The 27,535-nt window shown below is 32.4% G+C and overlaps 2 protein-coding genes across 3 annotated transcripts in view; one reads left to right on the top strand and one right to left on the bottom strand.

The window, feature by feature from the left end:
- Positions 1 to 288: 288 nt before the first annotated feature.
- On the bottom strand, positions 289 to 26,174 carry LOC127706351 (CWF19-like protein 1). 2 transcript variants are annotated; one of them, XM_052210918.1, is made up of 15 exons: positions 26,095 to 26,174; positions 23,029 to 23,113; positions 21,419 to 21,494; positions 20,440 to 20,541; positions 18,087 to 18,301; positions 14,876 to 14,994; positions 13,379 to 13,463; positions 11,298 to 11,417; positions 10,226 to 10,334; positions 9,836 to 9,915; positions 8,852 to 8,967; positions 7,384 to 7,477; positions 6,673 to 6,786; positions 1,493 to 1,590; positions 289 to 514 (listed from the first exon to the last, which is right to left on the bottom strand). In XM_052210918.1, the coding sequence occupies exons 1-15, from the start codon at positions 26,112 to 26,114 to the stop codon at positions 373 to 375; spliced, it is 1,575 nt and encodes a 524-aa protein (XP_052066878.1). In that variant the 5' UTR covers positions 26,115 to 26,174; the 3' UTR covers positions 289 to 372. The 2 variants fall into 2 exon arrangements, with proteins under 2 accessions (XP_052066878.1, XP_052066879.1); XM_052210919.1 differs by lacking the exon at positions 26,095 to 26,174 and adding an exon at positions 23,534 to 23,594.
- Positions 26,175 to 26,298: 124 nt separating this feature from the next.
- Positions 26,299 to 27,535, top strand: part of LOC127706355 (dynein axonemal assembly factor 3-like) — a 49,480-nt gene continuing 48,243 nt past the window's right edge. The window contains exon 1 of the mRNA XM_052210926.1: positions 26,299 to 26,473. Within this exon, the coding sequence (XP_052066886.1) occupies positions 26,407 to 26,473 (67 nt within the window). The 5' untranslated portion in view covers positions 26,299 to 26,406. The remainder of the gene's footprint in view (positions 26,474 to 27,535) is intronic.

Here is a 27,535-nt window from a genome sequence, read left to right on the forward strand (position 1 = left end):
CCAGTTTTTGCTCATATCAGTAAATGTTGTGCTTGGTGTAGAAGCTTCAAATCTAAATTTTAAAGTCTTTGATGAGTATGTGTATTGATGTTTTTTAACAAGAGTAGAATGATTCAGAGAGAAAATCATTATTGTTCTTTAGGACTCAAACATTTAATCAAATAACATTAAAATCACAGCCAAAAAATTGACGAGTTATTCAGATCCTGATACACTGATATACCACACATAAATTCTTAAAATAATACCAAGGATGAAATTACTAAAGCTATAATGGAAATAATTTCGTAATGTGTAGAAATAGCTTTATTTGTTTTGACAAATGGTAAATGAATATGGATATGAAATGAATTTAGCATAAAAGTATGATCGTCAGTCCAAATTGAAATCAAATTGTTTGAAGTCCTCTTTAAACTGTGCAGCGAGCCGTGCTTCTTTATCTTTTGATATTTTACAATTCCTCCAATCAACTCTCTCTGGCATGTTTAGTACCTGTACACTAGAAAGAACATCTCTGAAATAGAAAAGTATTAAGTTTATAAATATCACAAATAATATGAAAATGGAATAGATATATATGAGACAATGTTCCAAATATATAGAGTAAATATATGTACACTAAGTTGATCTCATCAAAAACAGTTTCCATTACTGCCATCCCATCAAGGTTAAATGAGGATTGTTTGTAAAGGGTAGACCAATCATCAATCCTGTAAAGCAAATCATATCACCTTGTTGTTTCATGGAGGCAGGTTTTTGAAAATTGGCCAATCAGAATTAGAGATTGCCTCTGGCGGCCATGTTTTTTGATTGACCAGAACCAAATTGGGATAGATTATAGAGAATCTTCTATACATCATTCCTCATATTTTGTTAAACTTAGCCAAATTGTTTCAGAAAAGAGGTTGAAAATGTAAAAGTTTACTGACAATACATTGTACAAATCTACACTAAATACATATATATTTTTTCAGGAAAATTGTTAGGAAAATATTTGTTAGACGAATGAACGGACAATGTGATTTCAATATAGCCCCCACTCCTAGAGAAAGGGTTTTATAATAAATTCTAATCTTTGTCAACAGATACTATTTTCACATGTTGGACTTGCCTGGTAAAGTTTAGTGCACAGAAATCAAACAATATATTTGTTCAATATAAAATAAGATGCGGTATGATTGCAAATGAGACAACTATCCAGTCCAAAATGACACGGATGGATGCATGTAGGTTACTGTACAGCCTTCAACAATGAGCAAAGTTTGAACTGTATTAGTCAGCTAGAAAAGTCTGAATATGACAAAATGTGAAACAATTCAAAGAGAAATTTAAGTTTATTAACAACCTTTAAAATTGCCCATTTGCATGTCACTGTAAATGATGTTCATACAAAAGATGAATTACAACCCTTGAAAGTATGTAAATTTCTTAAATATTAAAACTATACAATAATTCTTAAACTTATCCTCAGAGAAGTTTGTCTTTGCTTTACCTTCCAAACTGAATAGGAAACTGTTTCTTGATTCTGTGTAGTAACTTTTCTCCAGACGGAATTTCAGCATAAAAATATGGTGTACCTGATGGAACAATCTGGAAATACAATTAGGAATATGTCCTTGATTCAAATGAAGTATAGTTAATATTTTAAGTCAGTTTTTCACTTATTAACCTGATATATACTCTTTAAAAAATTTTTCATTATAAATTTTTAAAAAAGAAACATGAACAAGAAATGATTGTAACAGGATGCTGTTACGAAGTCTCCCAAACAAAGCTCCCAAAATTCATAATTCCCAGGGTTGCCTGACATTGGGCAAAGTCCAGTGAAAATTGGTTTGGTCCAGTAAAGTTATATGCATTAGTGATGCCTGGGGACTAACCCTGTATATCATTTCAAATCATCTTGGCATGACAAACCAGAATATATATGGTTTAGGGGTGGGGATCTCGACCATTTACAAGATATTAGAACTTTCTCAAATGGCAGGGGGTCGGGATGACCCCTGGGGACTAACCCTGTATATCATTCAAACCATCTTAGCATGACAAACCAGAATATATATGGTTTAGGGGTGGGGATCTTGACCACTTACAAGATATTAGAACTTTCTTAAATGGCATGGGGTGGGGGTGACCCCTGGGGACTAACCCTGTATTTCATTTGATGTGCTTTATCATGACAAACCAGAATATGTATGGTTTAGGGGTGGGGATCTCGACCATTTACAAGATATTAGAACTTTCTCAAATGGCAGGGGGTCGGGATGACCCTTGGGGACTAACCCTGTATATCATTCAAACCATCTAAGCATGACAAACCAGAATATATATGGTTTAGGGGTGGGGATCTTGACCACTTACAAGATATTAGAACTTTTTTAAATGGCATGGGGTGGGGGTGACCCCTGGGGACTAACCCTGTATTTCATTTGATGTGCTTTATCATGACAAACCAAAATATATATGGTTTAGGGGTGGGGATCTCGACCATTCACAAGATATTAGAACTTTCTCAAATGGCAGGAAGGTCGGGATGACCCCTGGGGACTAACCCTGTATATCATTCAAACCATCTTAGCATGACAAACCAGAATATATATGGTTTAGGGGTGGGGATCTTGACCATTTACAATATATTAGAACTTTCTTAAATGGCATGGGGTGGGGGTGACCCCTGGGGACTAACTCTGTATTTCATTTGATGTGCTTTATCATGACAAACCAGAATATGTATGGTTTAGGGGTGGGGATCTCGACCATTTACAAGATATTAGAACTTTCTCAAATGGCAGGGGGTCGGAATGACCCCTGGGGACTAACCCTGTATATCATTCAAACCATCTTAGCATGACAAACCAAAATATATATGGTTTAGGGGTGGGGATCTTGACCACTTACAAGGTATTACAACTTTCTTAAATAGCAGGGGGTGGGATGACCCCTGGGGACTAACCCTGTATTTCATTTAATGGGCTTTATCATTTAGAACATTTTCAATTAAAAAGATTGTGTCTATCACAAACGGTTTTCAATTTATAATCATTTGAAAATTTTTAAAAATAAAATCCCATAGGGTTCTATAGTAAAACCCTCTTTTTTTTTGCCCCTCAAAGTACCCCTTTACAAACCACATTGCACAAACAAAACCCTGATTGCACCACTAGACATGTTAGCGGTTTTGGAGAACGGGTGCGGACAAGTTCAAATTTAAAAGCGGCGGAAGAGGAAGAAGAAGAAGAATAATAATAATAACTAGATTTGCCATTGCAAGCAATAGCGGATGTCACCATTCCCCCATTGACACTAAGCGGCAGCCATTTCCAAAATTTTAAACAGTGAATGCACATATATGCATGGTAATACATATTTCTGTATTTTTTTCAGAATATTTGAAGCATTTTGAAATTTTCATATTTTTGCTGTTTCCATGGCAACGGTGGCCATTTTGGAAATTCCAAAGTCAAAAGTCTCATCCAGACTTGCCAGTTAACATTATTATCAAGTTTCATTTAGTTTGGAGCATTTAGAAATTTTAGACATTTTTGCAGTTTCATGGCAACGGTAGCCATTTTTGAAATTCCAAAGTCAAAAATCTCATCCAGACTTGCCAGTTAACAATCATATGAAGTTTCATAAACATACTATAGATTCTTTATCTACGTATTCTTTAAGAACTTAAATAGTTCTCGTTTAACTTTTTTTTTTTTTTTTTTATCTCATTGTTTGTATTGTATTATGAAAAATTATTGATGTTGTAATGTTTATGCCCTTTGGGGCCCATAATTGGAAATAAAATATCTTATCTTATCTAAAGTTTGGAGCATTTTGAAATTTTTGAAAGTTTTGACATTTTTGCTGGTTCCTATGGTAACAGAGACCATTCCCAAAATTTAATGACAGATGCCATATTGGTACATGGGAGGGAACATACCATCATAGTTTCAATGGATTTGACCTACCGTTTTAAGAAAGTAAATGCTACTTTAAGGTTTTTGAAGCATTTTGACCATTTTTGCATTGTTTCCATGGTAATGGCAGTCATTTTGGAAATTTAAACTCCAAATGCCACATCTACAAATGTTGCTCATCGTTACTGTGAAGTTCCATTTAATTTGGAGCATTTTGATATTTTTGAAATTTTTGGTGTCGTTTCCATGGCAACATAGTAGTTCCAATGATTGCCAAAATCAGTCAAAACCTGTATATAGTGGACAACTACATTGTATTAAAATCTAATGATTTTAAGTTTAAGCATTCTCAAATTATTCACCAAACTCCAAAATTTTATTTTTTCACCTTTTTTCGGTTTCCATGGTAACGGCAGCCATTTTTTAGTGCCAAAGTTCCACTGCAACGCAAAAGTTGGTGTTCCTTGTTATAGTGAACAATCATTTAGAATGGTTCCATCGGCTCTGAGAAAACTCCCAGACAAAATTAGGTGGAAGTATAATAATAATAATAATAATACAGAAAAAGGAAGAGGAAAAGCAATATGTCACCCGACATTGTCGATCGGGTGACATAATAAGAACTGAGCAAAATCAATAAGTCTTCCCAAACTTCATTTGGGAGACTTAAATATTAAATAACAGATGATCTTTTTTTAGAACATGCAAAGTAGAATATTTTACTAGGATATTATTGAAAGCAGTCTTTAATTTATAATTACACTTTTGAATCAAAACATCAAAACAGTGGTAAAGAGTGCCTTTTTCAGGGGAAATGAAAAAATAGAAAAAAATAGATGGCTTAAACCTCAATTTTTTTTCTGAACCACAGTGTCTTCCCTAGAAAAATTTTCATGCATGGTGGGTCCATGGTGAATTTGCAACGTGGCACGCAACGCTTCTTTTTCCAGAATTAGTTACACTACATAATTTATATGTTTAAAGCCATATACCAATCTAATGTTATTATAGGTACAGCAATTCATATAAGTCATGGAACTTTAAAGTATTTATTACAGATGAGAGGAATTAATGAAAGACTTTATAAACAATAATAAAAATATTCCAGTCTGCAATAGTTATTTACAAATTAATGCCATGTACACATTATTTTGTTGATATCTTCCTCTGTTTCAACTTTCCAAAGGTCACCACACATTTTTCAAAATCAAAATCTTCCTCCTTTGGTCCTTCAATTGATATATGCATTAAGCAATTCAGCACTTTTTGGCATAGTCTTTTTCTCAAAGGTGTTTTAACTCTGTTTAAGCATGAAAAACACCTTTCACAATCAGCTGTTGAAACTGGCAAAAGAAGACCATTTGCTGCATACTTAGACAGACAAGGATACAAAGTTCCAAGACTGGCAACTTTGTTCATTGTCTGCCTGCCTAAATGTCATGTCTTTACATTCTTTCCACAGGCACTTGTCTCAGAAAAATAATTTCCTATATACATTAAGGTATATAGGAAAATTTTTTCTGAGACAAGTGCCTGTGATTCTTTCACTAACAGTGTCCTCAGTTTGCTGATAGAATGGTTTCAGCATCAACAGCAAGTTGTTAAATAAAACTTTGAATGTCATCATTGCTTCACAGAGATTTTACAGGAAACAATAAAACAAAGTTTATTTGCGTTAATTACAGAAGTCGTCAATGAAGAATACTTGACATACGGACATACGGATGACATTGTTTGGAAGCTAAGCTGACATTTTATTTCATGACAATTTGTAACTATTTTTTTTAAATACATCCCTGTCCGATTTATTTACAACGCTTCATAATTGTAAAAATCCTATCATGCCTAAGTGAAAGAAATTTAGCCCCACTTGTGTAAAAAAAGGCAAATGAATCCGCTACACTTAGGCTTCATGTGACCCATTGAAATAAAAATAGAACAACACAAGTTTATTAAAAACAATATTTCCTTAAATAACTAAGTATGTTTTGAAAGTTTTTCTATCAAATCTTTTAAATATTTCATAAGACACAGTGATGTGTATTCTTTGATATAATCAATCAACCGCGACTAATCTAAAAATAACTGATTGTTGTGACCAATCAAAAAATAATTCATCGATGTAAATATAGCTGATGAAAAACCTGCGAAACTTTATTAAAACAAAAGTTTTGTCCATTCTCGGTGAAATTACGTTAGTTTTATTTTATAATACCAGATACTATACCAAATTTTAAATTTCTACTTTTTAATGATCACAGTAAAATAACGATGTCAAACACCCGTTTTAAAGGTGAAATTTATACTGGAAAAGGTTAAACTTTTTATGAAGCACAAAAAGATAACTAGTTATTTATCAGCTACCTGGCAACTTCTATCATGTAACCGAAGTCTTGATATATAACCAACTAATCAAGAAGGTTGTAAAATCCAGGCACGCGCAACGTGATGCATCCAATTATCAGTCGGATGAGTTTAAAACACATGTGGAGTGTTGTCACTTGTCACTTCACTTTCAAAATATCGATAATAAATATTTTCACACATAGTGGGATGCATTGCGGCAAAGATGAAAGCATGACGGTCGAAATTTATGCGTAGCGGTACCGCCATGCTAGAATAGCCTAGGGAAAACACTGAACCATTTGGAAATTTAGCCCTGCCCAGTTCACTGATATTCTAGATAGTCAAATTAAAAAAAAAATAATTCAGTCAGGTCTGGACAATATGACTGTGGTAGAACCCCTAATAGAATTTGTTATACCTGTTTTAAGTCAGAATGTTTTGGTATTTCATTTAGTTCAACATTTTCTTCTTCTGAACACTGCATAAATGCATCCTTTAACTCCTGAACACAATCTATAGGCACAGGAACTACCTGTTAAATGTACAATAGTTATATTTACCAAACATGACAATTTATAGTTATAGTCTATGAAAATTGAATTGGAATGTAATTTTTTTTTATTTGAAATTAAGACTGGTTGCTATATTTTAGGTTCTACCATCTTCATTATGGTTACATTTTCAAATAATATGAAGTCTTGTGAAAATGGTTTTAAGTCATCATTAACTACTCTCAAATTTTTATGCCCATCCTATAATTGTAGAAGGGCTTTATGATTTCCCATCTGTGCTTCCGTCGTATCTGTCAGTTCTGTATCAGCTTAATATGTTTGGTTGAAGGCAGTTTGTGATCCCCTCAAAGTGAAATTTAAAACACATATTCATTATGAAAGTTAAAGTTTAAGGTAGGGTAAAATATTGGTTTTTAAGGCAGTTTGAAAATGGTGTGACCACTTTTTGATTGCAGTCGTTGTTAATCTTGCAATTTGCACAGTAATGTCAAATAACAAGTATGACACTGGACAATGCAATTTCAACACAAATAAACAATGGAATTCTAGGTGATATTCTGTTACTGCAACTTTACCTATACATTTCAAAAGTAATTTATACAAACAAATTAACATACCTGAATTTGTAAGTGCTGAGTTTTATAATTCCTTTCAAAAAATACTACTGATTTCCCTATCTGTTTAAAGAATTTCTTCAAGGCGGTTTTATACCTGTTGAGTATAAACAATAATTAGGGAAACATGTTTTCACATTAAACAGTTGAATATTGTAACATTGATTTCAAGTTCCTACTCATCCAACATCTTTATGTTTTACTATGTGAAAGCGTTTTTCAGGTAGAATATCATGTCTGCTTTGCATTTAAACACAATTCAACTTGGTATGTTTTATGTTAAAACTTTTTCCCTTATCCAACCCACATGAATTGCTCATATACTGCAGATTTCTTAATTTTCATGGGTACCAATTTTTGAGGAATGAGAACAAATAAAATTGAAAATGGAAATGGGGGAATATGTCAAAGAGACAACCCGACCAAAGAGCAGACAACAGCCGAAGGCCAACAATGGGTCTTCAATGCTGCGAGAAAATCCTGCACCCAGAGGTGGTCCTCAGCTGGCCCCTAAATAAAATTGTGTGCTAGTTCAGTGAAAATGGACGTCACACTAAACTCCAAAACATATAAATGAACTAAAATTAAAAAAACATACAAGACTAACAAAGGCCAGAGGCTCCTGACTTGGGACAGGTGCAAAAATGCAGCAGGGTTAAACATGTTTTGTGAGATCTCAACCCTCCTCCTATACCGCTAGTCAATGTAGAAAAAAGAAACACATAGCAATATGCACAGTAAAACTCAGTTTAAAAGAAGTCCGAGTCCGATGTCCGAATAGGTAACAAAAGAAACTAAGCAAAATGACAATGATACATAAATGAACAAAGGACTACTAGCAGTTATACAGACATGCCAGCTCCAAACCTCAATTAAACTGATTGAAAGATTATGCCTTCATCATATGAAAATCAAGTACAATCCCTCCCATTAGGGGTTTAGTATCATACCATCATAAAATATATGTATATTTGTGGGTACTTTAAAATTGTTTGTGGATACTTAATTGTGTGGCATTTGACAAATTCTGCATAGTAGACTATAGGAACTTTGTGTTTTGCTGAACATTTAAGTTCATGGTTCATTTATACTAACAAAATCCAGGTAAATAAGTACTGAATGAATAATAATGAATCCAAAATAAGTACTGTGGATTCATTAATATTCGTTGGATACCAATTTTCGTGTATTTCGTGGGTACAGGGAACCACGAATTGAAATGTTCAACGAATTACATATAGAGAAAATATGCAGACTTTGCTGAAACCACGAAATTAAATATTCATGAAAATGCAAGTTTTCTTCAATCCACGAAAATTGGTACCCACGAAAATAAATGAATCCACAGTAATCAAGAAAGTAAGGTAAAAATAATTAATACAAAAGTTTACAAAGATTAGTCAATATAAAAGATGAAAATACTTGTGTGTACTGAAAAATTTACTTAAAACATGTGCAGTCTAATACACACCTGTTTATTTCATCAATAACTTCTGATGGCGCTGATGTTGTTGACTGATGATGGCCTATAGGTAATATCAGTATATGATCCACTACAAGACCTCCTTTTGCTAATGCTAAGTATGTCTAAAAATAAGATTTTTGAATATAAGGTAACCATACATTGTTAATTTGTATTTCAAATTTCATGAATTTGAATTTTTCTTTTTTATTACTGTGACTAAAATAAAGTATGGTTGAATCAGTTTATTTTACAGTTTTGGTTTTTTCCTTTAACTAAATAAAGGAATGTTTGAATCAGCTTGTTTGTAATCCAAGAACAGTATGAAACATTTATTGCATTGATTTATTGTAAAAAGATGATATTTTAGCAAGGTTATGTTCAAATTTGTATTTCTTTTGTTAAATTTTATTATAACATGACTTATTAACAAAACATTATGAATGTGTGCTTCACAAACAGTCCAAGACATTATTCTCATAGTAATTTGTAACAGAAAAACCCATGACAAATCCTCTTATGGAAAATTTGTTCCTTCTGTTTTTAACAGATTTTCAGCATCAGTTCTTCAATCTCTTTCAGTGTTATTTATTTTGAGTGCTTTTGTTGCCAGTTTGATTTTCATCATTATGACTTTGATTATCAGATTTTTTTATTGTTTATATTATGTAGTCATATTAGTGCTCTTCTAGTGTTTACTTGTAACTTTACATGACTGACTATAAAATGGGAAATTATTTTCAAAAGATACTCACAAAAATATTCCCTTAAGCAATTTTAATGATTAAGCAAAATCAGAATCATGGACATAAAAAAACGTGAAAATAAATCAACACCAACAGGAAACAGAAACAGTGAAATTTAAATTCTGAAAATAGTAAACCACTTAACAGTATGTCTTTCATTTTTAAATTACCGTCTTATTAATATTCTTTATGTGTAATGCCAGGCTTGCCTATATTTTTTAAACTTTTAAAGAAAATTTAAACTTACATGTGTCCCTACACTGACAACAAGATGTTTTTCAACTTCTGGACTACCTAAACAAAACCAACATGGACCTGTGGGTTCTTCTGAAAATTGTAAAGTTGTAATACATTAATCACTAGGATATAATGTTTAAGATAATTTCTACATTAAATGTTTTCTAGAATAATTTTAAATAAAATTAATTTTATCGGATACCACAAAAAAGTTTGCTTAATAGAATTGAAGATTACCAAAGTTATGATACTACTTAGGTACTAGCACCCTCGTCTCTTTAGTATTCAAGTTGTCTACTACAGTACTGATGCTACAGTCATTGAATGTACTCAGCAGTAAAATTACTTCATCTAATATAGTATAGCATTAACTGTTTTTAATTTTCTAAAGCAAACTTACTGTGTTTAATTTGCTTTCTATCAGGTCCTCCATCTTTATCCCTTTGTCTCTTTTTACCCTTTTCTTCCCTAGGAGTCATGTCATAGAAAAACTGTGCATCAGACTCTTTCTGAAAATTTTAAGTTTGTTTTATTTTTTATTACTAAACCATAAATGAATTATACTTATTACAGAAATCATATGAACAATTAGTGGATCATTTCACAATTAAATTTGAATAGTCCTGTTTTTTTTTATAAGAAAATCGAAAATGCCCTGAGAGTAAAGAAAAAAACAACATGTTAACTATTGGAAAACATCAGTCAAAACCAGTAATTGAACAAATAATTACCCTTCTTATACTTTATTGTCCAACAATTACCAAGATAACAAACAATTATCATAAAATTGTTTCATGCTTTAGATGCACATGTATAATGCGTGCATATGTTCAAGTACAGTAAAGTGATTTTTTTGGAATAATATTGTACATATTAAATAAAAATAAAAATTCAAAATAGGATATTCTGTAAGAAATAAAAAAACACCATGAATATATTAGATCTGTCCAAAAGCTATATGAGAATGCCAACATTTGGACCTAAATGCAAGATTTCAGTAAAGCCACCCAAGCATAAAATGTAGGTTTTGATGATCAAACCATGTTATTTGAAATGTGATAAAAATTCAGTGGTAAAATATCATATCAAGAGCTACTGTATTAGTTTAGATAATTGTAGAGCTTAAACTTAACACATCATCAAAGATTTCTGAAAAACTACAATTCCAGACTAAATCTAATGCACTAAAGTATGAACCTCAGATTCTTTTGACCTATTTTTTTCCATGAGTGAGCTGTGTCAGGGAATGCAATATTGAAATCTGATTGAAAACCATCACAATTTTCTGAGAAACTAAAACTCCAACTACAAAAAAGTTATTGTCATTCAAGCATGAAATGTGGGTGAAGGTCATATGAAGACCTCTGTTTTTATGTTGTTATGTTGCTGTGTACCTGATGTTTACCCACATCTTCTTTTATTCCTATTCATATTCAATTCATACTGATACATGTATCTTTATTTCCACTTACCTCTTGTCTTGGTTTCAACTCTTCAGTATTAAAAGGACATTCTGTTACATCTTGTGTTTGTTTGGTTAATTCTGATTGGTCAATTGATGAGAGAGGTGTGATACTAAAGGCATACAAATACTGTTCAAAATAAAGACCAAATTATTGCAATTTATCAAAATTTTAATACCATAATTTTAGGTAAGTTCCAAATGAGTGTAGCAGATTGTTTTTTAGGACTATTTTGTATAATGTTAATATCATCTATTTTAATTCTATAATACGTGAATGCCAATTTAAAAGTTCAGGCCAAATGTTGAGTAAAGAGTAATAATATTGTTGTTTAAACAAATCAATAGGCAATAGTTTAAATTCTTATACACAAGACCTTGGAATAGATCGTTAAATAGGAGATAGAAAGGAGGTTACTGAGTCTGAATTGTTCTGGATCTGTCCTGAAAGAAAGAAATCCTTGTTTTGGTGCCATTTACTTTCGATTCCAAGAACCTCTGCTAGCTAAAAAATTTGTAAGGGTTCCGCAGAACCCAGTGTCTCGCCTACTTTTGCTGTTAATCACAGGCTCAACAAAAATGAGGAAAAAAAAAATAAAAATATTCCTTTCTATACTATCTTTTGATTGTAAGTAGCTTCTGTCCAAGTTTGGTAAAAATCCAGGATAATTTATGAATCTAATAAATGTTTTAAAAACTTAAACTGCAGACTGTATGTAATGTTGACTGGAAGAAAGTCCATTTATAAGTAGAATACGTAAATGGAACAAAATTTTATCAAAATTTCCTTCTAGATACTAGCTTTTGATCATAAACAAGCTTCTGTCCAAGTGTGGTACAAATCCAGGATAGTTTAAGAAAGTTGTTAAAATTTTAAAAACTTTAACCACAGAGTGAATGTAATGTTAACTGGCAGAAAAACTAAGTCCATTTATAAGTAAAATACGGAAAAATGGAATTTTTTTTTTTACAAAATTTACTTCTGGATACTATCTTATGATCATAAACAAGCTTCTTTCCAAGTTTGGTAGAAATCCAGGATAGTTTAAGAAAGTTATTAAAATTTCAAAAACTTTAACCACAGAGTGAATGTAATGTTTCCTGGCAGAAAAACTAAGTCCATTTATAAGTAAAATACGGAAAAATGGAATTTTTTTTTTTACAAAATTTGCTTTTGAATATAATCTTATGATCATAAACAAGCTTCTGTCCAAGTTTGGTAGAAATACAGGATAGTTTAGAAAAGTTATTAAAATTTCAAAAACTTTAACCACAGAGTGAATGTAATGTTTCCTGGCAGAAAAACTAAGTCCATTTATCAGTAAAATACGGAAAAAATGGGATTTTTTTTTTACAAAATTTACTTTTGAATATAATCTTATGATCATAAACAAGCTTCTGTCCAAGTTTCGTAGAAATCCAGGATAGTTTAAGAAAGTTATTAAAATTTCAAAAACTTTAACCACAGAGTGAATATTTGTGGACGCCGCCGCCGCCAGCGCACACGGATTGTAGGATCGCTATGTCTCGCTTTTTCGACAAAAGTCGAAGGCTCGACAATAAACCAGTAAATGATGTCACAAAGGTGCAGATGACTGAATAACTTGTCCACATAAGGACGTAACAAAGAGCACCAAATATCATTCAACCCATTAAAAGAATATAAAACTGGAGATTTCTTCTGTTTTTGTAAAACTTTCAACTATCGTAAATCTACTTTTATTAAAGTTTCACTATAGCATCCCCCCCCCCCCCCCCCCCCCCCCCCATGCATTTGATTCTTATAGTAGCTCTTAAAATATATGCATTTTGACTTATTTCAAAAAATTAAAATTAACTTTACCCTTTACTTGATAAAATTTTTAATTACATAATGTTTTCAAAAGTAGGTTCATATTTTATCAAATTTCTGTTCCCATAAACAAATAAACAAAACTAAAAACAGTTTAAACAAATGTACTTTTTTTTTATAATTCAATGTTTGTTTATAATGTAAATATTCTACCTTTTTCTTGCATATCAATAAAAGGACCACAAAAAATGGTACACACAAAAATAATTTACAACATATGTAGTATGTTTCAGTTTCACCTTTTTCTTTTGAGTATTACTGAGTTTAGCTAATCCAATAAATCTGGTAACATGCCTCTCTTTCTCTGCCAAAACCTTGTGGTTTCTGTGGAAAAATAAATTAGGATATATCACAAAAAGAGTTTATTTTCTATTATTTGAATTGAAATAGTATTATGTGTATAAAGGACAATAATCTTAAAATATAACTCAATCATAGGGCTGAAACGATATGCCTACCAAACAATATATTTCAAATCTTTATACAAGATCAACTGTTCGTTTTCATTATACCCAATATTTCTTGAATATGATAAAAGCAAAATATACCACCAAGTTTGCATAATCAAAAGAAACATATGATACATTAACATTAAAACATGCATCTTGTTATACTGAGAGAACATTAGTTTTCCTTACTGTCATAATTGGGGTAGAAAACATTTTAAACTTGAGGAATAACAAACTACATTTTGTACTGACATTTTGTACTGACATTTTGTCAAACTAACTACTTTATGGATAGTTTTATCCACTCAAATTTTGATAGGTTGACTAACAGGAGTAATGTCAGAGACATTTGATAGGTTGACTAACAGGAGTAATGTCAGAGACATTTGATAGGTTGACTAACAGGAGTAATGTCAGAGACATTTGATAGGTTGACTAACAGGAGTAATGTCAGAGACATTTGATAGGTTGACTAACAGGAGTAATGTCAGAGACATTTGATAGGTTGACTAACAGGAGTAATGTCAGAGACATTTGATAGGTTGACTAACAGGAGTAATGTCAGAGACATTTGATAGGTTGACTGACAGGAGTAATGTCAGAGACATTTGATAGGTTGACTAACAGGAGTAATGTCAGAGACATTTGATAGGTTGACTAACAGGAGTAATGTCATGGACATTTGATAGGTTGACTAACAGGAGTAATTTCAGAGACATCTGATAGGTTGACTAACAGGAGTAATGTCAGAGACATTTGATAGGTTGACTGACAGGAGTAATGTCAGAGACATTTGATAGGTTGACTAACAGGAGTAATGTCAGAGACATTTGATAGGTTGACTAACAGGAGTAATGTCATGGACATTTGATAGGTTGACTAACAGGAGTAATTTCAGAGACAACTGATAGGTTGACTAACAGGAGTAATGTCAGAGACATTTGATAGGTTGACTGACAGGTGTAATGTCCGAGACATTTGATAGGTTGACTGACAGGAGTAATGTCAGAGACATTAATGTGAGAGACATTTGAAAGGTTGACTAACAGGAGTAATGTCAGAGACATTTGATAGGTTGACTAACAGGAGTAATGTCAGAGACATTTGATAGGTTGACTAACAGGAGTAATGTCAGAGACATAAGTTCTCCTTATGATGTATTTACCACTACAACAACTTTCATTGCAAGCATAATTTAGACGAATCAATTTTATATATTGAAGATATTCTGATTCTTCATACATGTACATAGTACTGATAAAATAAACCTGAAAAATATTTATTTACCTATAAGGTTGTCTCTCATAAAACACATTTTCCATTCCACTAAAATGATACCGAGGCCTCAGATTGATAGCCAACTGTGAAACAAGACTTGATCCTACATTTGATGTATCAACCTCTCCCTGAAATGCGATAAATACTTTTAACAGAAATTGCATATCAAATTTCCTATAAAACATTGAATAATGTCAAACAAATTTAATCCTCAGTCGTAATAGGACAATTCATTGAATTTATAGACTCCACCTTTCCTTCCTGTGCATTATGCTCTTTTGCCAATTGATTTAGTTACAGTAAAACTAGAACTGTGAGTGAACTCACCAACATATACCACTGCCTTACGAGAACATATAATACCACATATTGCAATACTTAAGTAAATTGATGATCTCACCTTTATCAAGTAGTAAAAATGTTTATTCCTATAAGAACATTCTCAGGTAGTGCTCTTCAATTGAGTAATGTTTTCATCAATATCCATCTAGTTTTTGAGAAGTAGTTGCACATACAAGGCACATGGACAGACAGACTGAGGGACAAACAGACATACATGGTGATTGGTGATTCCTATATACCCCTTAAAACTTTGTTAGCTGGAGTTATAATTATTTGAAAATAAAAGGCTTGTTCAGCATTTCCAAGGTTTGAAAATAGACAGAGTTAACACAAAGCACTTCTAATTAAGACAATTAAAATCTTATTCCCTTTTTTTTGTATTTCGGCAAAGTTCTGTTTCAATATTTCAACATCTGATCCACATGTCACTATAGGTAATAATAGGTTAAAATAAAATGCTCCGCTGGGCGCAGCTTGATACGACCACAGAGGTCGAACCCTGAACAGTTGGGGCAAGTATGGACACAACATTCAAGCTTGATACAGCACTGAATTTGGATTGTTATTAAATATTTGACACAGCATAGGTTTCTGACACAGAATGAAAGTGGTCTAAGAACTTAAAAAATTTTAATTTACCTAATCAAACCATATCATTATTATTTGCTTTTATATATAAATCAGAAATAACCAATTTAATATGGAAAATTTTAAAGAAAAAAAAAGGAAAAAAAATCCCCCCCCCAATTTTTTGAACCCCCTTATGATTCATAACCCCCAAACTCAATCCCAGCCTTCCCTTTGTGGTATGGTACCTTGAAGTACAATTTCAGAGAGATCCATACACTTGAACACAAGTTATTGTCTGGAAACTAGAAAAAATGCTTGTTTTTTGGCCCCTTTTTGGCCCCAAATTCCTAATCGTTTAGGGCAATTACACCAAACTCAAACCCAGCTTTCCTTTTGTGATATGGGACCTTGCAGTACAATTTCATAAAGATCCATACACTTACACACAAGTTATTGTCCTGAAACTAGAAAAATGGTTGTTTTTTTGCCCTTTTATGGCCCCTAATTCCTAAAATTTTGAGGGAATTACCCCCAAAATCAATCCCAGCCTTCCCTTTGTGGTATGGTACCTTGCAGTACAATTTCAGAGAGATCCATACACTTGAACACAAGTTATTGTCTGGAAACTAGAAAAATGCTTATTTTTGGCCCCTTTTTGGCCCCTTATTCCTAAACATTTTGGGCAATTACCCCCAAACTAAAACCCAGCTTTCCCTTTGTGATATGGAACCTTGTAGTACAATTTCATAAAGATCCATACACTTACACACAAGTTATTGTCATGAAACTAGAAAAATGCTTGTTTTTTGTCCCTTTTTGGCCTTACTTCCTAAAATGTGGAGGCAATTACCCCCAAAATCAATCCCAGCATTCCCTTTGTGATATGGAACCTTGTGATACAATGTCAGAGAGATCCATACACTTACACACAAGTTATTGTCATGAAACTAGAAAAAATTCTTGTTTTTTGCCCCTTTTTGGCCCCTAATTCCTAAAATTTGGAGGCAATTACCCCCAAAATCAATCCCAGCATTCCCTTTGTGATATGGAACCTTGTGGTACAATGTCAGAGAGATCCATACACTTACACACAAGTTATGTCTGGAAGTTACAAAAATGCTTATTTTTGGCGCCTTTTTGGCCCCTAATTCCTTAACTGTTGGTACCATTACCCCCAAAATCAATTCCCACCTTCCTTTTGTGGTATTGAACCTTATGGTAAAATTTCATAGAGATCCATTCACTGAAACTATAGTTAGAGTGCGAAAACTTATGTGTCTTCGGACGACGACGACGCCATACCTATATACGACGACAAAAATTTGTTTGCGGTCGTATAAAAATGCTTATTTTTGGCCCCTTATTCCTTCACGTTTTGGGCTATTACCCCCAAACTCAATTCCAGCTTTCCCTTTGTGATATGGAACCTTGTAGTACAATTTCAGAAAGATCCATACACTTACACACAAGTTATTGTCATGAAACTGGAGAAATGCTTGTTTTTTGCCCCTTTTTTTGGCCCCTAATTCCTAAAATTTTGAGGCAATTCCCCCCAAAATCAATCCCAGCATTCCCTTTGTGATATGGAACCTTGTGGTACAATGTCAGAGAGATCCATACACTAACACACAAGTTATGTCTGGAAGTTACAAAAATGCTTATTTTTGGCCCCTTTTGGGCCCCTAATTCCTTAACTGTTGGTACCATAACCCCCAAAATCAATCCAAACCTTCCTTTTGTGGTATTGAACCTTATGGTAAAATTTCATAGAGATCCATTCACTTAAACTAAATTAGAGTGCGAAAACCAATGTGTCTTCGGACATCGACGACGATGACGACAACGCCAACGTCATACCAATATACGACCATTTTTTGTGGTTGTATAAAAATGAAGTTGATAATATTCAAATTATCTTCATTTTGAAATGTTATTGTAATTCATATTAACTATTGTTAATACAAGATTTGAATTAAGTTATTGATGAAGATCGTATACTGAGTTTTTGATGTCTTTCTGTCGGTTTTTAACCATTGGGTTGTTGTCTCATTGACATAATAACCCAAAATGCCTTGTCTATATTGTAAGTTTTCATAATAATATGTGACCTCATTTGCTTTAAAAATATTTCAAGTTGGCAAATTATGTGTATCAATATGATGATGGACATTATAGAATAGAAAATGGAAATAGGAAATGTGTCAAAGAGACAACAACCCGACTGAAGAGCAGAAAACAGCACAAGGCCACCAATGGGCCTTTAACACAGCGAAAAAATCCTGCAACAAGAGGATCATAGTATACAAACCACTGGAATTCCATATCTATCTACTCCTTTAGGCCACTGTGATGTTATAAGGATATCGACTCCCTTGAACTTGGTATCTGTAGCAACAGGTAATATCAGTGATGACACATCCTGTTGTGAGAAGTTTATTTCTCCAGATTTACCGTCGCTGCTTTCTGTTCCACTTAAGTAAGCAATGGTTAAACCAGAACTGCCATTGTATGTTCCTTTTTTCCCTGTAAATCAGAAAAATATCATGACGATGAACTGCAATGACTACAAAAGAATTAAATCATCATTTGTTTAAAAGAAGGGTAAGCATCCTATAACCTCTGTGACATCTTTAAAATTTGGTGTCTTTTTTACATTATACTGGCAAATTTAATCTTGCTTTTTTAGTTTACAGGTATAAATTATTATCATGCATTTTGAGGATTTGAATTCAATTCATCGTTCAGTTAAATGCAGATAACAGTATAACATAGAACTCTGTTAATAGATAAGAAAGCTTTGAAGATCAACCTTCTTTATTATGGGCTGTATACCATAAGCAATTTATGGTTCACACTCTCTTTTTGCAACAAAATATTCCAGAGTTTTTCAGGGATTTCTGAAGAATATTCATATATTTTCAAGGTTTATATCAAATGACTTAGATGAAGAAACCCTAGGTTACTTTTGCTTTAAGACATATGGACAAGTCACTCTGTATAGAATTATTATAGAGTATAGAATAGCATACAGATTAACGCTGGAAATTTCAGGGAATTTTAATTTGCAATAAAGTAATAACTTTAATTTTAAAGAATATTACAGAACATTAGAAATACAAGAGATTTTGCAATAGCTTTGCTATTTTCATGAATGTCAAGGGGTTTTTCAAGTCCTTGAATGTATGATTTTAAATCCCATCTAAGGCTTTTTTCAATTTTCAAGGTAGAGTAGAAAGTAAGACAATTGCTAACTGAAGGGTTATAGAAAGGTAGATGTTATTTCTAATACAAACGACATGTTAGTAAGCAGTGTATAAGATTTTTTGTGTCATTTTTACATGGGATGTGACCTTGCGAGGTCATACCGGTGTTATGTTGCCGCAGATATTTCCTTGTTGTTTGACTGATAACCGAACGTGTTTCGTATAATTACACGGATATTATCGAGTGCAAAATAACATTCCTTATCGCTTGTTATATATAAATTTCATCAATAAATATTCATGAAAATAATTTTTAAGAACATAGATAAATGTATGAAAATGTTTTGTCGTGAGCAATATATATATCAATAATAACAAATCATGGATACTGAAAATTTTGTTAACGCATACTGAAGAATATCTCGAGAACGTTTTGCAACAAAAGCGGGAAAATATGAATGCCTACTCAAATCCAATCTATTAGAAAAACGAATTATTACAGACCAAGAGTGTCCACCATGCACTTGCACTGCACTATCATTAGAAAAGTAGAATAGAATGATATATAAATGGATGAAAATTTGCCTGTAGAGTTAATAAGATGATTTGCTATATATATAACTGGTATACAAATATTAATATAATACATAACAACAAACCAGAGTATACTGATAACAAATGATTATATCACTACAATATAATAATTACGGATGAGGTTGAATTCCCTGTCATTTATTCATCATCCACACAGGAACTTGTCTCAGAAAAAATATATCTATGTACCTTAACCTAACTTTCAGGTATATAGAGATGTGATTTTTTTTCTGAGACAAGTGCTTGTGACCATCCACCAGAACTTGAGGACATCTGATGTTCAGTACTTCAGTACTTTGATTAATAAGAATATACCGGTAAGTCAGGAAAAGCTTTTTCTTGAACATCAGAACCATCCACTAAAGTTATATTGTTCTACACTATGGTTTATATGTTTTCCCTCATTTTTCTTAACATTCTATTCAACCTCTCAAACTGTCAGGCCCAATGCATTATTTTCCTGTTTTATGCTATGAATAGATTTTTTTTCTTCACTTTTCTATATTATCTGAACCATTTAAACATTATAGTTCTACTATACTACACTGCATTATACATTTTATTTACTTTGCACATAACATCTGAACCTTTTAGCCACCATAGTTATACTGTACTGATTTCTTAGATGGTTGAATAGAGAATGGAAACAGGGAATGTGTCAAAGAAACAACAACCTGACCAAAGAGCAGAAAACAGCACAAGGCCACCACCCAATGGGTCATCAACACAGCGAATTTCAGATGCAAAAACATCTTAATGCACTATGATTTTTAGAAACATGTACTCTTGAAATGATCATCTATACTTTTATTTATACAGATTTCATCTGTAACTGTTTTTGTACCTACATGTATTTATATATACCTAAGTATGTGACATTGTCACAAAGGTCTCCTCCGTCATTATTCTTGTAGTAATCTGTATGTTCAAATTTGTTTGGTCCAAGAATTAATGTAGCTATTGGCACTAAAATAAAATTAAAATCCATTTACTGGTATTATCATTCCGAAGGTTGTATATATTTTTTGGAAAATATTGATTTACCTACTGACATGACTGATGTATTAACAAAAAAACTTAAATCTTTTTTTTCCTTTTTTGCACATTATCCTGCAGCTAAAACTAGGGTCTCCTTGGAGCCTGTTTTTCTCAGATTCATTCACCTATTGTAATAATAGCAACTGTTGATAATGCAAAATAAAAAGAGGCAATTCATGTAGAAGAGTATGAAATCTGTGCTCTCCTAAGAAGAAATCTTGTAATTTTGGTAAAAATGTAAGGTAGGTAGATCTTGAACATTCCCCCTTCATGTAATGGCAGATATATTGGATACAGGTCTTTTTGAAATTTAACAGCCAAAGGACTTCTCAACAGATTTTAACTTGCCAAAGGAGGAAAATGACAGGTCCCACCTATGGAGCAGGACTTGCTTACCCATCCTGAGCAATTGTATTTGTCAAACGGGTGAGTACCAAAACCATGTTCATATTTAACTGCCTGACAAAGATCTAGTCTTCTAAGAGGTTGTTGTCAGCTACAGTACAAAGTCTATAAATATTTTTGAATTTACTACAGAAGGCAGTGATGTGTAATTTCACGAACAAACCTGTATTTTAAAATATTGTCTGTTAATAAAATGTCTTCAAAATGGAAATTTATAGCTTTTTACTTTGTACATATATGTAACATATTATCAAACTTGCCTGATATAATGACAATATAATTGCACATCACGTATAAGGATGCCGGTAGAATTTTCAGGAATCGTTATTAATATTTTTGTCTATTGTTAATGTGTATAATACATTTTGTATTTAAATATATATAAATATCCTCAATATACCTTTCTTCTCTCCTTTGACGTAATTTTCCCATGCCATAAAATTTGTACCAAAGAAGTCACCTATGCATAAAAGAAGCTGAAATACAAAATTTCTTGTCAAGTAAAAAAACATCCTTTACATTCTAAAATTGAAAAACATAAATAAAACATGCATTTTGTTTTGGTTACTGTTTTAATGACATTTTGAATATCAAAACTTCAGAAAACAGAAAAACAGTTCAACACTTAATCTGGTAAGCTATTTAATAAATAAATGAAGAATGTGTCCATTGGACACAGATGATGCCCCCTCTTGGATATAACGTTATAAAGAGACATAACTAGAGAACTGTAAAAGTGGCGCTACCCAAATTTCTACTTGATCTGGGTTTTTTGGGTAATAAGCATAGTGTATAAGTTTCATAACATTTGGTTGAGGCAAACTAAAGTTAGAGAACGGAAACGATAAATTCAGCAATTTTTCCATCTATAAAGGGGCATAACTCAAGAACGGTAAAAGCGACGCCACCCAAATTCGAACTTGATCTGTGTTTTTGTGGTAATAAGCTTTGTGTATAAGTTTCATGTCATTTGGTCAATGGAAACTTAAGTTAGAGAACGGAAACCAATTACAGGACGTATGGATGGACGGACAAGCGTAAACCTTAAAGCCCCCCTCCCCTATGGCGGTGGCATAAAAATGCTAGGTTAAAAGGCTTATAAACATAAATAAAACATGCTGGTAATCTATTACCACAAAGTTCATATAATTCTGAATTAGCTGGCTGTAATTAAAAAACCTATCGAGTTTCCTGTAGGAAGAGTGCCACATTATCTACATGTTAAAGAACCCTTACAATAACTGTCATAGGGGTCTGTAGATGGCCTGTAGCAAGGCAGATCCCTAACCAAAATAACCTCATTATCCAATGGAAGTCCAAATTTCTTCATTATGGTTGACCTACCTCACAGATCCTACCTATTTGTTTATTTGTTCTTGTTCTGAATATAAATTAAATATTTGCCACTGGACGTTAAGCAAGCAACAATCAATTTTCCTCCCAATCTATTGGATGTAGATCAGTTAGTATCTGATTCTTGAACACTAAACTTAGTGTAAGTCAATAAGTTTTAGTCATTCAGTTTAATTCATGTAGTGCAAAATATACATATCATAAAAATAAGAAGATGTGGTATGATTGCCAATGAGACAACTCTCCACAAGAGACCAAATGACACAGAAATTAACAACTATAGGTTACCGTATGGCTTTCAACAATGAGCAAAGCCCATACCGCTATAAATGGCTCAAAAATGACAAATGTTAAACAATTCAAACAAGAAAACTAACAGCATAATTTATGTACAAAATAATGAACGAAAAACAAATATGTTACACAGCAACATATTTATACATATCATGTATATTTCTAACCTTCAAATTTTAGTCTTGCAGCTACATTTGTACTTAATGATTTCAGGTATTTTTTTATATTTTGTTTGCATGTGCAATATAGTTTTAAATGTTTGTTATATTTGACAAAAGCTTAAAGCTTGTGTTTTGTTGTTGTTTTACTGATATAAATAAAAACATGATCTTTCAATTTTAGACACATGTTACATATATTAACATCAAAGTTTCCACTCTTCTTCTGTATATTTTTTATCCTGGAGAATAGCTGATCAAAATTTCCTTCAACATCACCAGCTACAAATCTAAAGTAAATAAAATATCGAAATTAAGCAGACAAAATTCTAGCTGGCTTCAATTTCTTGCCACTATACATTATAATTTTATGTCATTTTCATGATTTTAGGCATGTGACTTTTAAATTTAGGTCTATTTATCTTTTGATTATGAAAAATCTGAACTTTAAAATACAAAATTAAAGTAGTTTCAAATTATGCACCCATCTGATTGTAAGCATTCCTAAACGTAGCACAACAGTAATGTTTTATTTATGTTATAAATTTTAAAATCGTAAAATAAGTCCATGAAACAATATCAATCATTAACATAAAGCCAATCTTAATTGCATTAACATATGTTGTGGTGGTGGTGGTGGTGGTGGGGGAATTGGAATCACAGTGCCAGCATGTAATTTGAAACCATTGGCCGATTAAAAATTTACATACATCCTAATATTACCCCTTCTTGACTGTTATCAGAATTTACAGACACAACAAACAGATCTATAAGGGAGAAAAATGAAAAATCTGATTTTGATCACATTGTAAGTATTGCTGTTTTGAGGAAGGTTAACCAAACTGTTGTAAGACCAATCTTGTCAAAGTAGGCAAATGGTCACATTTATCTGTATCAATGCTGTGTGTTAAATGTGTCCTTTAAAAAAAATATCTGATGGTGGTTGTCCTAGATAAGAGGGATATACAATACATAAATATAAGTAGTTGCAAATGAATACATCAATCTTGAATTGTTTTTGATGAAGGAGTTACACCAATTGACCCTGAGTCGATCGGCATAAACAACGTCAACGAAAAATTCGGATGTTATTCAGATGTATTAACATAAGCATTGTCATGATTGTGACAGACATAGGAAATTTATATGAAAGTGCACAATTCGAAAGTTGTCTTTAACAGGTTTATGTGAAACTGTCTAAAATATGGACAAGACTTCCTTTTAAACGGTACCAGGTCTGTTTGTCCTAATTACATGTTCGCCCTGGGTCAGTTCACCCTCGGTTAGTTCGCCCATAGAGTCTGTTTGCTCTGGGTTCGTTTGCCCTAATATCAATATTAATGGTATTTAGGTTTTTAAATACCTATGCCAATATTTTTATTTTATCTTAAAATTAGGGAAGAAAACAAGGAAATGTCATCAAGTTAATTGCTTGTTTTTTAGCAATGATTGGCTTAATTGTTACATTGTACATTTGTTTTTATTTAGAATTAATTTCAATGACTGTTGATTGTAATGATAATGAGGTATAATTATGATGTCTATGATCTCACTGATTGTTGAATTGTCTTTGATGGTGTAAACTAGTTAGCTTGGAATGAGTAAAAATAAAGCATGTACATATTGTAAGGGAATTTATTTTAGCAGCTTGGCTGCTTTGATCTCAAGTGTGTTTTCAGGGACAAATTTAAATATATGGAAGAGGATTGTGGAATCAATTATTTCTACACAACTATATACATACAGATAACTTGGTAAAACATGTAAAAAGAAGGAAAGAATAAAGCATGTACATATTGTAAGGGAATTTATTTTAGCAGCTTGGCTGCTTTGATATCAAGTGTGTTTTCAGGGACAAATTTGATATATATGAAAGAGGATTGTGGAATCAATTATTTCTACACAACTATATACATACAGATAACTTGGTAAAACATGTAAAAAGAAGGAAAGAAGACGAAAAAACCCCAGATATCTTGGTCTTCTGTTGTTTTGAATACCTTTGAATACCTTGCATTCCTGTTCAGTTCAGTGCAAATCAAAGGAAAATAATTATCTGGTAGCAGCAATACAACATAAATATTTTACGAAATTTTCAACTCACACTTTGTTCCATACTCTATTTCAATACTATAATATAGCATGATATGGGGATGAAGTCCCCAATAATAGTAAGAAAATCTATTAAACGAAAAATCAATATACTAATGAACCCAAAATCTTTAACTTTTTTTAAACTTTTTTCAAACATTTGAGCTTGCGCATTACCCTGTTCCTCTTCTGTTGACGGACTCTGTCATGTTGTAAGTGACATACGATTTCACGCAAATGTGTATAACTTATTACCAAAAAGAATAATGAAGACAAACATTTTGAATTTGTTCTGTTTGAGTACGTAATAAAATGAGTCTATAGAGCTTATTCGACATACAATTTTACAGGAAACAAAATGGAGTCTCTAGGGAAATTCCCATCAGATCATTCAGGCAGATTTTTGTGTGTACAAAGATCAGTAATAAGATGACTTTGCATATTCGTTGTTTTAAGGTATACATTATTATGTTTTTAATTATTAAAACTATACTTTAATTTTTTTTTAAATGAGAAGGAAAAACGCTACCTTAAGATAGAGTTTCTTTATTTACATTGAAAATGACATCATATATAAAATTCCTTACAATAGGACCAATTTTGGATAAATCTTTGTTTCCCTTACTTCGTTACTTTTTCATCAGAAATTATGCTGGGACGTTTTTTACAATAAATGTATATATATATATATAAATCTACTGATAATAGTAAAGTATTTCAAAGGTTTGCTGACTCTTTCCCCTTCCACAGGTAACACGTACAGCTCATATTACAAGATAATAAAATGAAATAAGAATCAGGGTGAACAGATACTAGGGCGAACTTGAATCATGGCGAACAGGTACTAGGGCGAACCATAGGGACTTGACTACAGGTCAGATATATGTATATAGCCTGTTAATCGTCTACCTGCATTTAAAAAAAAAGGGAGCCCCTACTATCCAACATCTGTAGGGCATACGTTTTTGCACGTAGAGATTAACGGGCTATATTGTAGTCAAGTCACTACGGCTATGCCTATGCCTATGGGTCGAACGCGAAACAGGGCGAACGGACCCGGATTCCTTTAAAACCCCTCCACGAAAATCTATGCTTATTCCGTCAAAAGAGAGGAAAAGGGTGGGTTAAAATAAAATCTTTCCAAACAGCATTTTAAACCAACACCCACAGAAATATTTACATTTTCAGTTGTGTTGACATTCTACTCGAACTTTCACTGGGCGCAGACACATTGAAGGACCGCACCTAGAGGCTAGAAATTATTTAACAATATCATTATGAACAATTTGAATTTCGTTTAAAGGAGAATAAATTTTCAACAAGGTAAGAAACTAGAAAAAAATGCATAAAATATTGGGATATTTATCAAAATAATATTTGTTTATTTACTGCGAAACTAGTTTGTTTACAAATGGAGGACACGAGGCGGCAAGATTTAACATGTCATAGAAAAAGATAATGATTTCATGCCTTTCCATAGAATTATAAGACAATGACGGATCAGTTCGGGACAATCACCTGGTGGGGATTCACCCCGGCTCTAGATTTGCAAGATACAGGTGGATAACATTTGATATTTTCAGCAATTTGATTAAAAATAGGAATGCACGTCGTTTCGTAACCTGGTCGTTTCGTACCTGGTCGATTCGTAACTACCTTGTTTTGTAACTGAGACGTTTCGTAACTTTTGTAATTATATATGGTTATAAAGTGTTAGTTTAAATTAATTAGTTTAAATGAAAAAGTTAAAGTTATTATTAAAAAATAATCAAATTGTTCATCTAATAATAACAATATCGTAATATTTTTAATTTAAAATTTTCTGAAATCTTTTTAATTATTGGCTAATTGGCTAATTGGTAATTACACTCGGTGACAGCTTTAATGGTTTTATGACAACTAATGACAGGTAATAAAAAGTAATTACAGTAGGTGTAAAGTGATTAAGTAGATTAATGGCACACGACCTATGGCACACGACCTGAAAAAAATAATTATTTTCTCCTTTTTTTTCACTTTTACATGCAATTGCATAACCCTCCTCCTTTTTCACCCGGGCTGGGGACCGGCGTTGGCGGAGTTACAGTTTTTTTTTTTTTTTTTAAACACTTTATCTTACTCTAAGAGAAATTAATTGTTGTTTTAACATTCAAGCTATGTGATCATAACTTTTACTGCTTGCAATTACCACTTGCACAACGTAAGCCATTTAATTAATCTAAAGTTTAAGAATTTAATTAATAAAAATTAATTTACAGTTATAATGGCAATCAATCTTTCTGATATATGTTTAATAACTACACAAAAAGCAATCAGTAGTGAAATATTTTGAATAAATTTAATTTGAATTAAATTGATAAATTACTAGGTGTGGTTAAATTAAATAAATGTAAGTGACAAGTGTTCACTTAATGGTATAATAGCAGTTTTTTTACTCCTTTTTCATTCATCTATAAACGCCAAATATGTCACTAACAGCAAATAAGCCCAAAGTACTTGTGATAGGTCACAGTTTCATCCGAAGACTGGAAAATTGGATGTTAAGAACGCAATCCGACTTATCAAGTTCTGTCAAAACAAAGCTTCACAGGGTAGGCGGGAGAAAAGTACAGTCATTGAGA

Source organism: Mytilus californianus, unplaced genomic scaffold, assembly GCF_021869535.1.
Source record: "Mytilus californianus isolate M0D057914Y unplaced genomic scaffold, xbMytCali1.0.p SCAF_6, whole genome shotgun sequence".
In the NCBI taxonomy this organism is placed as follows: Eukaryota; Metazoa; Mollusca; class Bivalvia; order Mytilida; family Mytilidae; genus Mytilus; species Mytilus californianus.

Excerpts from the sequence above, each read along its gene's own strand:
- LOC127706351 (XM_052210918.1), bottom strand. The coding sequence starts at position 26,114 with ATGTCAACACAACTGAAAAT. Across the intron at positions 6,787-7,383 it reads CTCAGCACTTACAAATTCAG|GTAGTTCCTGTGCCTATAGA; the intron begins GTATGTTAATTT and ends TACATTTAACAG. Across the intron at positions 515-1,492 it reads TTTCCTATTCAGTTTGGAAG|AGATGTTCTTTCTAGTGTAC; the intron begins GTAAAGCAAAGA and ends TTTCTATTTCAG.